Here is a 12,937-nt window from a genome sequence, read left to right on the forward strand (position 1 = left end):
CAGAAGGCACTCCATGCAGCCCTTCCCATTTAGTAGGAAAAATGAATAATTCCAGCTTGAACTGTGACTTCAAAACTCTACTGATTTTCTGTCAAGGAAGGAAGCATTTCCTAAAATGCTTCTCAGGCCCTGGCCTGCTTCTGATCTTTCATGCTGATCCTATGACAAGTATGCAGGGGTGTACATCTTTTCACCGATTCCATTTCTGACTCTCTAATTTCAAACACATGCACTACAAAGAAATGGGAAAACATTCCACTGAAACTCACCTGTGCCAGAACTGTGATGAAATTCCGGTTTAAGTGAACAGCTTCATAGAGGGCCAGAAGGATTGCTTCATTCGTTCTGTGGGAAGGACACAGACAAAGGCACAGTTAGTGATCAGAGTACTAGAAGTCAAGTTTTTCAGAAGTAGGGCCTATCTGAAAAAAGAATTTTTTTTTTTCAACTATAGAAAATTCTGCCTCTGCAATCCAGTTGTTCCTCCAATTACTAGTAGTACTTAGCAATGCATAAAAATAGCTATTTTTAGAGATCAACTACAGACTTTGTTCCCTTCCTGCTGAAGGTGTCCCTCGTTGCTCAAACAGTGCTTTCCCTTTGAAGTCCTTTCTTTTAAGGGCAGAGGGTCCTGCAGATACCAAAACCCCTCATATTTATCACTTGTTCCCTTGATTTAGAAAATATTTTGGTGGGGACAAGACTAGATGAATCATCTCTTCCCATGTGCCACCTCCAATATGTCTATTATATGTTATAAATACCCCATAAAAAACACTGCATTTTTTTTTTATAGACTTCATTACAAGCAATTCAGCTGTGGCTCCTCCTGCTGCACCCTTCCCACTGAAGGGAGAATCCACAGTTTTCACGGGTGTGGTACAATTTTAGTGACAATAGAACCTGCCCCTCCTGTTTGCTGTGTGACATTAGAACAGCTCCATGACAGAGTGGATCTCACTGACCAGCTCATTGTGTAACTAACATCTGTGCACTTACTGGACTGAGATCTTCTCATCAGCATCTGCTATGAACATGCTGCCCACCTATGGAAAGAGAGAGCATTGCACAGCAGGAATTTGGGAAAGCTATTAGGCAACAAGAGACAATACATGGATACAAACAGATGTGATTTTGCAGTCCTGTCACTGACCAAGTCTTCACCTGTCAAACCACAAAAAAAGGAAAAAAAAACCAGCTGGATCTTGGATCCCTATCTTGATTAGTCTGCCATTCTGTAAGAGGACAACAGAGATTGTTTCCTATCTGCTTGCCCCAGAGTGATAGCAGTTTCACCCAAGTCACTCCTGACAGACAGCTGTTAACAGTGAACTATCCTTACTTAAAGGAAATTTTCCTGGCAGTCAGATCTCAGACTAAAGCAAGGCCAAACTGAACAAGGGTAACAGTGGATACTCTTCACAAGGAAGAAATTCAGAATTGCCTTTGAAGAGTACCCCTCCAAAAATGCAGACAGTGCCCACTACAGAATCCAAGCTTACTCCATGGCCATTCAATACGCCCAGACTTGAGAAACAAGACAGTAAAGAAACAGAACCTCTAAAGCTAGAGACAGCCCAGACTGTGCCACTCTGTTTTAGGCCACATCAGCAGAGTACTGGGGTTTTTTGTTTGTTTTGGGGGTTTTTTGTTAGTGGTTTTTTTTAAGTAGCCATTTAAAAGTGATTAATAAGTTTAAAAACTGATCTAAAGGGGTTTTGTTTAAGTGATTTTTAAAATACAGTCAACTAGAATGACAGCAATGCAGGAGAACAATTTCAACTATCAACACCAGAACAGAGATCTTGTCTTTTGAAAGAGCTCTCCCAGCCAGACAACACCACAGTCCTCAGAATACAGCCATTTTAGTTGTATTTGGTTTGGATTCATTCAATCCATGCCTGCAGAACCCACATCCCAAACTCACAGTTTACAGAAACACCCTCCTGCTGGACTTGCATGAAGACACTTATTTTAAGGGTAGAAAAAAGACGGCTTCCTTGCTTACCATATTAGTTAGGGCTGAGAAGAAACCAGTCTGATGCTCCTCTTCCTTATCTTTGTATTGCCTGAACAAAAAGGAATAAGGATGAAGTTTCGGGGTTATACATGGAACTAGGGTTATTTTACCTAAATCCCTATAAGATAGTCTAATCTGATAAGTAGACAGGATGGAGGAAGCTTCAACATTCACAAGCCTTTTTCAAGAAAGATGCAAAGAGTATTAAAATATTTGAAAACTGTGTAGAGTTGAAGTGGGGTTGTTAAAAGACATGAGAGTTGAACAATGCTTGTGCTGTTACAGAGGACATGGGTAGCCTGGGCTAACACTGAAGGAAAGGACTCGAGTGACTTAGGAAATTTTGTCCTGCACTGGAAAAACAGTAATAAACCACATGAAGCAACAGAGTCAGTAACCACAGAACAGTTTCATTTCAATCATCTGCTACAGACCACATCAGAGTTGGTCACCCTAGGGCCTCCAGAAACCATGCAGACCATTATAGTTCATGGCCTGATCCCACATTCCTGGAGCAAGTGTAGAGACTGGAACTGAAGTCAATGAATAGGTTGGGTACCTCAGATTTAAGCTACGTTGCTACATTTGGCATTCAAATGGACTAGGAAAGCTCACATGGCCATTTATTATGTCTGTCATACAGAAGTCTCATCACACACAACATAACATGCAAAATAAGCAATTCTAAATATTTGGAAAATGGGGAAGAAAGCACTGAGATAAACAAAACAGGCCATGGTCTGAGACAGCTTTTGTCACAATGAAGGAAGCTGGGTCGGTGAGGTTTTTCTGCTTTACTCTGATAATTAACTCTGTTACATACATGATTTGCTGATCTTGCAAGTCACTTGCATAACTAAAACAGCAGAGTTTCAAAGGAATTAAAACATTTATCTGGATACTTAGAGAATCCTACTTCACCAAAAAATGTCATGTGTTCCTCAGGTAAAATTGCTGTAAGTACTAAATTTTTCTGAAGCACTTTCCTCTTTGGAAAATGTACCCATTTTGTGGTGTTGCATATGAAGCAGAGGTCTGGGAACATGCCACCCTGCTGCTGACTTTCTGGCTCTTTCTTCAGCAGCAGTTACTGCTTTCCACCATTTGGAAGTGCATGATTGCCCTAAGCATCTCTGATCTGGCATGTGGACAGGCCTGGATACATTTGTTTGTTTGTTTTAGACAGTTTTTGAGTTTAATCCATTCTCTAACAGAGAAGTTCTCAGCAAATCATTGATCTTTTTATTTGGGACTAAGATTTTACACAAGGTTCATACAGAGGTAAAATCCATGACAGTAAAAACATACAATAGATATCTTCCCCTAGAGCAAGCTCTCTCCTGAAGCAGCTCTCCTGAAACCCAGCTGGTAGAGATGGATTCACTCTTGCAATGACATCAACAACTGAGTCAAAGTATCCTAAAGCACAGGTCTATTCCCTGTCTCTCTGGATGCGTCAAGCCTATTAATGCTTCAGCATTAAAAAAAAAGCTTGTGAAAATGTACAGCAACTATCCTGTACTGCAAAACAAGACACAATTAGGTTTTACCTGTTATATTCCGATAAAGCCTGGGCAATTACAAGTCCCATTCCCTGAAAAAAAAGGGTTAAAAAAACTTCACATTACCAATCTCAAGGGAGGAAATCGCACACTGAACGCACGTAGCAATGCTGCCCTCCCAGATAACCTAGCATGCTATGAAGAATTTCCCTTGTAGATGTCTGAACTCTTAAGACATGCTATGATACAACAAAATTATAAATCAAAAATCAAGACACCAAAATTTAAAGTTATATATTTAATTACTAAGTTCAACAGAGAACATTTACTCTCCTTGGATCTCCAGACAGAGCTTACTCACTCAAGAAGCTTCATTAAAACACCAAGTGCTTCAGAAGGAAGATGGTGTCAGAGGAAAGACATCCAAAAATTCAAAACAAGAGCCATAAACACCAGTAACCTTTGACTTCTTGCAAACAGCCTCCACCAGTCCACAACTACTGAGCATCCTTTCTGTCAAGCCAATTTAATTAACTCAGAATCACTCTTTAGTTAGCACAGAGCCTGCTTTTTACTTCATGCCTAAAGAACAGTTTCCAAGTCCAGACCTCCATAGCTCAGTGTGCTGTCACTTTTTATCTACGCCTGGCTACAAAACTTAAGACTGTGGCTACAGCCCAAAATATGTTGTAGGACTCTTGACTCAAGTACAAGCTTCCATTGAGCTACAAGAATTAACTTTTGGACTGGTAAAACTGGGTGACACAGCATTGGAAACGAGATCTTTGGCATATGCCATCATATGCCCCTTTGGCATGTGACAGCAAATAGTGTATAGATAGTTCATAAATGTATAGTAGATAAACTTTAAGCATGTTTTTCTACCTAGCTTTTTAACCACCCCCACATTTACTGGAGATCAAACTGTCCAAACCACGAGTGGCCTAATCCATTGCAAGGGTACAGTTAGGGCTGAACAACCCCTGTACTGGTGTTCCTCAGAGTAGCACTGTTCCTAGGCCTGATTTCTACAATTTCTTCAAAAATGTGCTTGCATTCGTTCCACTACCACCACACATGAAAGAGCATCCCCAGCAGCACAGAGGAATCAAGTCAAGTACTCACATTGAGCGTGGCCTCATCATCCACGATGGAGAGCTTCACAATGTAGGGATTCACTGACTGCTCAGCATGAGGGGAGAAGGAAGAAAGAAAACTGGTTTTAAGTTCAGCCTTCAGGAAAAAAAACACACTATTATCTTTTCAAGTTTACCCAACCACCTGGGGAGAATCACTCTCCTGTCCCATAAAATAGAATACACGCAAAGAAACAGGAGTCACAGCACTTGCTAAGGTTGCTGTGCCTGGGACACCTTCTCCTTAATGGTTCAGCCAAGCAGTCTCCTGATTTTGTTAAGAAGAGAGGGAGTTTCTGCCCCTCTGCAAGCTCATCTGTCAGTCTTGAAAGTGGAGCAGCTGTCCTGCAAGCCTGTTATCTGTGACACACACACTGTTATGCAGCAGGAACAGGCAGTGAAGCTGTGACGGAACATCAGCGTTCTGCTATCTCCCTTCTGCAACACCTCACAAAGATTGCTTTAAGGAAGGAGGACCCAGGAAGGCACGACAATGTTGTAGACTCATCTGCTGCTGGGTTAAACATCAACACCTTGTTTACACCACTAAGACCTGGAAGTCTCTGGAAAATATAAATTCCTTGAACTTAGCTGAACAAAGCATGCAGGCTCCACCTATAAAGTTAAACGCTAATGATTTAGGAAGCATTTTAGATTAGCAATGCACATTTGTTTTTCCTGGTTTATATGTGTCAGTGCAAAACTAAAAAATGCTGATTTCAAACCTAGACACGGAAGAAAAGTCTGTCTGTGTAGTAAGTCCAAAGTTATGGGAAGAATAAAACACAAAACATGCATCAGTTGCTTGACAGTAAGTTAAAAATAAGGTTGATCAGAAAACACCACTCTCAACTATTTGGTGCTTTGGGAGGATCAGTCCTTCTCTTTAAATCAGAAAAGAAATTGATCAGAATAGTTCAAAGCTCAGCCAGCCTCTCAGCTGCCTCCAGGCAGCACCCAGCCCTGCCGCTGCCTCAGAAAAAGCACAAAACCCACACAAAACCAGCCGTGCATGAACCATGGAAAGACATTTCCTTGAGGCTGGAGTAAAGACTCCTATGGATTAACAATAGGGGGTCCTCTCTGTACAAACATGCTCCCCTTCAGAAACTAAATTTAGTCAGCGCCAGCGGAGCAGAAGCAAACTTCGCAAAGTCATAATTAAATATGGATTAAAATCCATCCTTGTAAATATATCTTAGCTTTGCTGATTTCAGTCATTCAACAGGGAAAAACTTCCCTCACAAGAGCTCATGCACAGAAGAGACCAGCCTGTGACTCATGACCAATAAAAGTGATGGGGTTTTTCCAGGCAATGGCCCCCAGCTACCCTGGATTAGAGGTTGCAGGGTTACCCAAATTCCCAGATGTGGAAATAAGCAAACTGGGAGATACTACCCTGACCAACACCACCAGGCTGACCTGACATCTAGTCATACAGTTGGTCCCATCACAGAGAGGGAGGGAGAGTGGGTTCCTTGTCATCTCCAGCCTATGAACAGTTCTTCACACTCCCGCTCTCCTTGATTTTCCAAGATGCATGCTCCATGTCTCCCGCCTCTTGGCACCAAGATGCCAGCAGTGTACAGCTGAGAGGGTCATGAAGCTGGTCCAGTTTGCTTTGGATCTCTGCTCTCTGTCTTTTCAATTGTCACTTCCACACCTGCAGAAGTCTTTTTAACAGTTCCTCTCTGAAGTATTCCATTCCCCTGACACATTCCATGCCTCCTTCTAGGCTTCCCTAACTCCTCAAGCAGCAGGCAGATTTCAGTGTATTTCACGCACCGTATGGGGTGTGTGGGACAAGGCAGTCTCTGCTGCCTTCCAGTATGCAAGTCTGTTCCAGTGTGATGGGAACCTTTCCAATGCTGACCATAGGACATGCAGTTTGTTCCTGCCCCTCCTTGAGAGCCACAGCTCCAGTTACTGTCCATGAGCACCAGTCTGCACATTTATGACGAGTGTCAGCAACCTGCAAGTTGTACAAGCACCCCCACCAAACCTATCCCATACTCCCTGCCTGCTTTCCTATTCTAATCCTGCTGTTTCAGAGTTCAGTTCCCCTCTCACCAGGAATCAAAGCAGAAATCTGAAAAGTCAAAATTACACCTACCACTCCACAACACGCACAGGCAAGCAACAGCCTTGGAAAGAAGTTAATAGGCATTCTGAAAGCTTCAAATTGTCAGTGAAGCAGTTACACAATTAGTTAGAAATAGTTTCTGCCTCTACCTGCAGACAGAAAGAACTCAAAAATATGATTCTGAGCTCCTCAGACAGCACAGGTCTTTTCCTATCACTGCCATCAGGTAACAAACAAAAAATAGCATTGAAATCTTCTTGTCAGTCATGACATACAGACACAAACTCCTGGAATCCGGGAATACTCACGATGTCCTCCATGAACTACCCATCATTAGATGCCAACAATCTCATAGAAATGAAGCTGCAGGGAATCATTACCAGGTAATTTTGAAAGTACTCCCCACTTGGTGACAAATGCCATACCAAGTGAGTATTATATGGGAAACTACACAAGTCTAGCAGAGGGACATGACCTCCATGCCTTCAAACACATCTCTGAGACCTTCAACACAAATCTGTGGAAGTAATTTTTTAGGTAGATAAAGAAAGCAGAAAAAGCCCAACCCAACCATGTATAATCCCTACTTAGGTGCTTAACTTTTCTTCACATCTGTAACAGAAACGAAGGTCAGAGTCCGCTCAATCACCCCTCATAAGACCTTCTGCTGAACAGTCATTAGAGATTATTCAGCAGAGTCATTCTGCAGGGAACTGAAGCTTGAGTATTACTCTTTTTGTTAAAGAGATTTGTTTAAAATAATTTGTTATGCAAGATAATTTTTTTAAAATAAAAACAAAAAACCCCATGAACTTTCCAGCTCTCCAGTGTTGTGTCTCTTCAGCACCTGCAGTTGTCTATATCAAGGAGAGGCAAGTGCACATAACCAGACACGAAGGGTTGTTGGATACACTCTAAGTAGTCAGGCAATTTGAGAGAAGACTACAAAATTCACATCCCAAAAACATGAAAGAACATCCTGATGCAAAACACACTGGTATTCGCACTAAAGACAGACACAAAATCAGTCAGCTAATTAATTTTCGACCTTATTAGATTTTCTTAAGCTGGAAACACAACTTAGTGACCAATGGAGTTCAGACAAAAGGAGAACCTATCAGCTGCAGCTTAGTTAGCTAATAAGAGAATTTCAAAGCATGAAAGTGTGCTACAATACACTGACAACCAGGTAACCACCAGAATAGTTCTAAGGGCAAAGGAACAGCAAATGAAAGCAGCTACTGTACTTAAGGAGAAAGAGTCTAACTGCATTACTACAGGCTTTGCTTGTAGCACTGCTACAAAGGGGCAGTGTTGGGCAATTGTCACATAAAACCTTTCTGGGAGTTGCTTTCAACCTTGCCAGATGAACTGCTCAAGCTGAAGTTCCCCTTGCCACACATCTGCTCGGCTGAATTGTACTTTTTAAGGATCACAATTTCCTTTGGGTGCCAAGTTTCAAGACATCTAGGACAGTGTTCTCCAAAGCACTCAACTCCAAATCAGTACTCCACAGAAAGCTACAGCAAAGAGCAGAGGACAAGTCTCACGTACTCACTGCATTCTACCTCACAAAGGACATAAACTACATTCCACAGGGGTCCATACCTCAGGGATGGGACTACACAGCTCTCCACCTTTTGGTCTGAACGTTGCAAAGAGACCTCTGGTCTTTCCAATCTGCCCTTATCAGTACCCTTAGTCATGCAGTTCCCAACAGTTTTCCCTCATAGCCATAAAATGAAATCAAACTCCATGCTACTACAGCACAGATTGCTGAACAGAATCTGTAATTCACTATTCTGACAACATTGACAGGAATGAGAAATCGACAGGCATTACTTTGACACCAAGTATAGCTCCTGTCTGTGCATATTCTCTAGGTCTATTCATAATTCAAAACAAGATCCATTATAAAAACAGATAGGTTTTGAAGCCTGTCCCTCCTGGTGATTCTGTTCAAGAAGGGGCATTCCAGAACTTTCCCATTTGTTGCCTAGGTATATTAAGGTATTCCTACTTGGGGAAACAAAAAAAAGCACCATGCCTCATGCAAAGAAAAGCCAACAGCAAATGTTTTTCCAACAGTCAAAATGTTTTTCAAGGTGATGAATAACAGGAAAAAATGGGACTACACCACAAAGTAGTACAGCCGGTTTAGAAAAAGGAAAACGAATAAAGTTCCTCAAAGAGGAATCCATCAAAGAGACAGAGAGAGATTTCTCTTAGAAATACTAGCTATGATGTTTCAGTTCATTCTTTGGTCACAGCTTTGCCATCTCTTCTGGGAATCTGTGCTCTTTCAGCCTGCTAGTCAGGTTCTGAATCACAAATTCAGTCTGAAGCCCAAGATGACTGACAGCTCGTTTAACTTTGGAGAATATGTATAACTGCACACTCACACACGCAGAGGCAAACACTGGTTTGGCACAACAATAACTCTTCCAAAAGGACCTTCCTCAGAATATTTCTACGAAGGAAACGCAAATCCCCTAGGTAGTTTATTTCATACTGGTGCAAAATGAGTTGTAGGAATATCATACACATTTGATTACAGACGTACATCAGAGACAGACACAGCACAACAGGACCGCCTTGCAAAGCTTCTGCAGCTCAGTGCTGATGTGTGATAAATGTTACAGTGTGCAGTCCTAAAAACTGTACTGTGTGCTGCCTTAATAACAATCCACCCTAAATTAATAAGGTAGAGAGAAGTGATGTTTCTGTTATCCAGATGAACACCTACCTCATACTTTCTGTAGTTGACCAGCAAGGCCAGAAGGACAACAGCATCATACCCGTGTTCCCTGCGACTCAGTGGGCTGGACAGGATCTGGAATAAACAATCGCACTGGTCTGTTCAGGCCTGCTTCAGGAAGCTTGCAGTGACTCTCAAAGTGCATACCCATGAAATGTACGTGTAAGAGCAAATTATGTCCTATCTGAAAGAGGGTACTTAAGGTCAAAGGATTGCCAGCATCTACAGGAAGTTATGCACACAGAGAAGCTTATTTATCACAGAAAGAATGCACACAGGCTTTCAGGACATAAAGGGCAAATATATTTCTCAACAGCACTGGACAGTATCTCAGTTAATCACCAACATTATTTGTGCAAGTTTTCTGGATTTCCCCAAGCTCAGTTCCACTTCTAAAAACTATAATTTATCAAAAAGCAGAAAAAACTTCTGGGGTTTTTTTCTGGGATATATCCCCACTGCCTTTTGAAAAAAGGTTTCTCTGATACATAAATTCTCCGTTAAATTAGCCCAGAAATCTGTTCAGTTTCTATCTGTGCAGAAATGTCTCAAGTGAAAATAAATACTCAGTAGTGACTAAAAACAGCAGACTAGAGTACAGAGTAGACAGCACTAAAAAAAAATATGACTGAGTTATGAATGGAAGCAGCAACAGCGCCAGTGAGCTAAAAAGCAAATACGTTACTGAAAGCTCTCACTATGCAAGAGGAGCCCCTGCAGTGAAGGAAGAACCCTTACCTGTAAAATAGCTTCAAATATGCTGTTAATCATCACATACTCCAGGATGGTGTTCTGGCTAATGTTATCCGTCACCTGAGTACAAACACAAGTTTTAAAATCCCACACGAAGCCTCCACTGATGCTGCAGCTGCCTCTGGGAGCTGTACAATGGGAACATGAGAGTTCTACTCCCAGATGGACACATTTATCCAGAATCTCACACTTAGTCAGCAAGTCAAGGTGTGACTAGCAGCAGAGCTAGACATGAAGTAAAAGAAATACATCCTGCCTCCCATCCCTTTCTCTGGCAAGAAGCACGACCCACATACTAAGAGCTCCCCCTTTCCTCCACACATTGTTTTCTTATACAGCTGCACAACAACAGCCATCAGCTGTTGCACACTCTACACAGGAGGTAAAAAATGAAAAACACGGCACATATGCTCCACTGAGTACTCTCCCCATCACGAAGAGGGCAGTGAAGACCTCCTCCACACTCAGTTATCTCTTATCACAGTCAAAATAGTTCACATTTGACCGTCTCAAGAGCTGATGAGTGGCCAGTTACTACACTTCCTCATTCTTCACATTCTCACCATTCTTGTCTACTCCACACTTCCTGTCTTTCCTCAACCCCTCTGCCTTTCTTTCCATTTATCTGAGACTTCTTAAATATCATTTTCACTAAAAAAAACCCCACACCTGTGAATCCAATTGACAATCCTGTGAATCCAATCCTGCCTCTCCCCTTTTGCCCCAGGCACTCATCTTACAGGATTCCAGTCTGCATTGGCACCATGGTTAGAGCCATGATGCATATTCTGGACTGGCCCTTGTTCTCATTCACAATTTCTTTGCCCTTCCCTAAGCTTCCCACTGCAGCCTTCTGCTGAAGTTTTGAGACAGTTCCATCCCTAACATGTGGCTCATGTAACCCCTGAAGTTATTATACAGCTGGTATTTACTTACAGTCACCAAGCAGAGAAGTAGCTTCAGACACAAGCTTTTGAGGCTTTCAGAACCTTCAGCACATAGGAGTGAGTCCAAGCTCTCCATCAGATTCTAAAGAACAACAGTCACATTATTTAAAAGCAGTATTTTAAATTATTTGAAATACTTTTTATAAAAAACTTCTTGAAAGATTCAAATACAAGAGTACCAATATAAAGCCACATTATTCCAGAATCAGTAATTGAGCCATTATTACTGCCACACAGGCCATATTCACACTATTGCTTCTCAACACTGTTTTGTGTTAAGTACATTTTAATGACTACAGGCATAACATTATGATCATTTTCCAAGAGTTTTCTCTAGATGCATGAGAGATTTTTGTATACATAGAACAAATTATTTTATTCGCAAAGTAATTCTGAACTCTACAAAATACGATTTTCCTTTTTGTTTGCAAGACAGTAAAATCACTGCTCAATTTTTTCTATATTCCATTTTCCTTATAGGAATAAAGTGGGTTTTATATAAGCAGCACACTCCAATTAACAGTACATATATAAGTTATGATTAAAAACAGATCGTATATAACTGTTTTTCAGATATTCATTAAAACTGTTTTCCAAAAACTAAGTTACAGGTAATACAGTTTTCTTAATGGAAAAATGTAGTTCTGACAGGTAAATTACTAGTTAATATTTTCCGCAATGTACTACAATTTGTATAGAGAAGAAAAATTGCCACTGTTGTAGAGATGAAAGACACAACAAGAATTCAGCTTCATCACTGATTACCTTATCATTTCCCAAACTCAACATCTTTACAGTGAAGAGCATCAAATAATTTTAAAGCGATACATGTGCTGATGGAATGTGAGAACAGAGGGTGTGACTATCAGATTAGAACTAAGCACAAGGTCTGAGGTTCAATACTAGGTACTAATGGCCTGTGACAGCCTTTTCTGGCTTTAAGATTTCTTAATTTCTGTGTGACTGCACACCGTAGAACTAAAGGAAAAGAATATTTATTCTGTTGAATTACTAACACATCCAGGGAGCCCAAGTGTCTTTGCGTCACTGGCAAGTAAAGAACTTCAGGAGAGCTGGTTTTAGTAAGTGGCTGGAATATCTCCCCCAAAGCTGCACATCTGTCTACAAATCTCTGCCCTTGCAACACAGCTGCTGTGCAAACTGTTCCTCTCCATTGCCAGTGCCTCACCTTCATACATAGCTCTGCCTTATCAAAACCCACAAGCATGTTGATGATGTCAAACCCAGAAGTGGATTTGTTCTTCTGGTGGACACCCCGAATTAATGCACACAAAGTCTGCAAAGGGAAAAAACAGAAGGTAAGATGTAAGGCAACAGCTCCAACTCAGTAGCAAAACCTGCAGCATAGCTCTTCTAGCACTGGTAAAGCACAGATATTGAAATTAATACACCAGCCTGGAAGCCACACATTTTCTCTGACCTCTCCTCCACCTCTATTGTTTCTAAGGAAGATTTTGGATGCTTAAGACTCAAAAAAATTGGAGAAGAATGTATTTGATCATATTTTTTCTCTCTGAGTACAAATACCAAGTCTGACCAGTAAACTCTCTGTCAACAGCAACAAAAAAGCAAACAAACACACCAAAAGAAATGTCTCCAAGGCTATTAGGCAGCTTAAGCTTTCCTAACTTCCTCCTTCACGTTTCTTGTTGCAGGCACTGGATTACTGCGTCATACCAAGTTCTTGGAGATCACTGGCAACACAAAGGTATCAGCA

The 12,937-nt window shown here is 41.3% G+C and overlaps 1 protein-coding gene across 5 annotated transcripts in view; it reads right to left on the minus strand.

Annotated features, from left to right (window-relative positions):
* ARMH3 (armadillo like helical domain containing 3) overlaps positions 1–12,937 on the minus strand; it is a 128,668-nt gene that overhangs the window by 106,338 nt on the left and 9,393 nt on the right. For all 5 annotated transcript variants that reach the window (XM_050336709.1, XM_050336725.1, XM_050336717.1 and 2 more), the window contains 9 exons: positions 12,389–12,496; positions 11,189–11,281; positions 10,238–10,312; positions 9,488–9,574; positions 4,648–4,704; positions 3,571–3,614; positions 2,009–2,069; positions 1,000–1,046; positions 270–345 (listed from right to left, as the gene is read on the minus strand). In XM_050336709.1, the coding sequence (XP_050192666.1) occupies positions 270–345; positions 1,000–1,046; positions 2,009–2,069; positions 3,571–3,614; positions 4,648–4,704; positions 9,488–9,574; positions 10,238–10,312; positions 11,189–11,281; positions 12,389–12,496 (648 nt within the window). The remainder of the gene's footprint in view (positions 1–269; positions 346–999; positions 1,047–2,008; positions 2,070–3,570; positions 3,615–4,647; positions 4,705–9,487; positions 9,575–10,237; positions 10,313–11,188; positions 11,282–12,388; positions 12,497–12,937) is intronic.

Source organism: Myiozetetes cayanensis, unplaced genomic scaffold (assembly GCF_022539395.1).
Source record: "Myiozetetes cayanensis isolate MyiCay16 unplaced genomic scaffold, myiCay2020 scf10, whole genome shotgun sequence".
Classification (NCBI taxonomy): domain Eukaryota; kingdom Metazoa; phylum Chordata; class Aves; order Passeriformes; family Tyrannidae; genus Myiozetetes; species Myiozetetes cayanensis.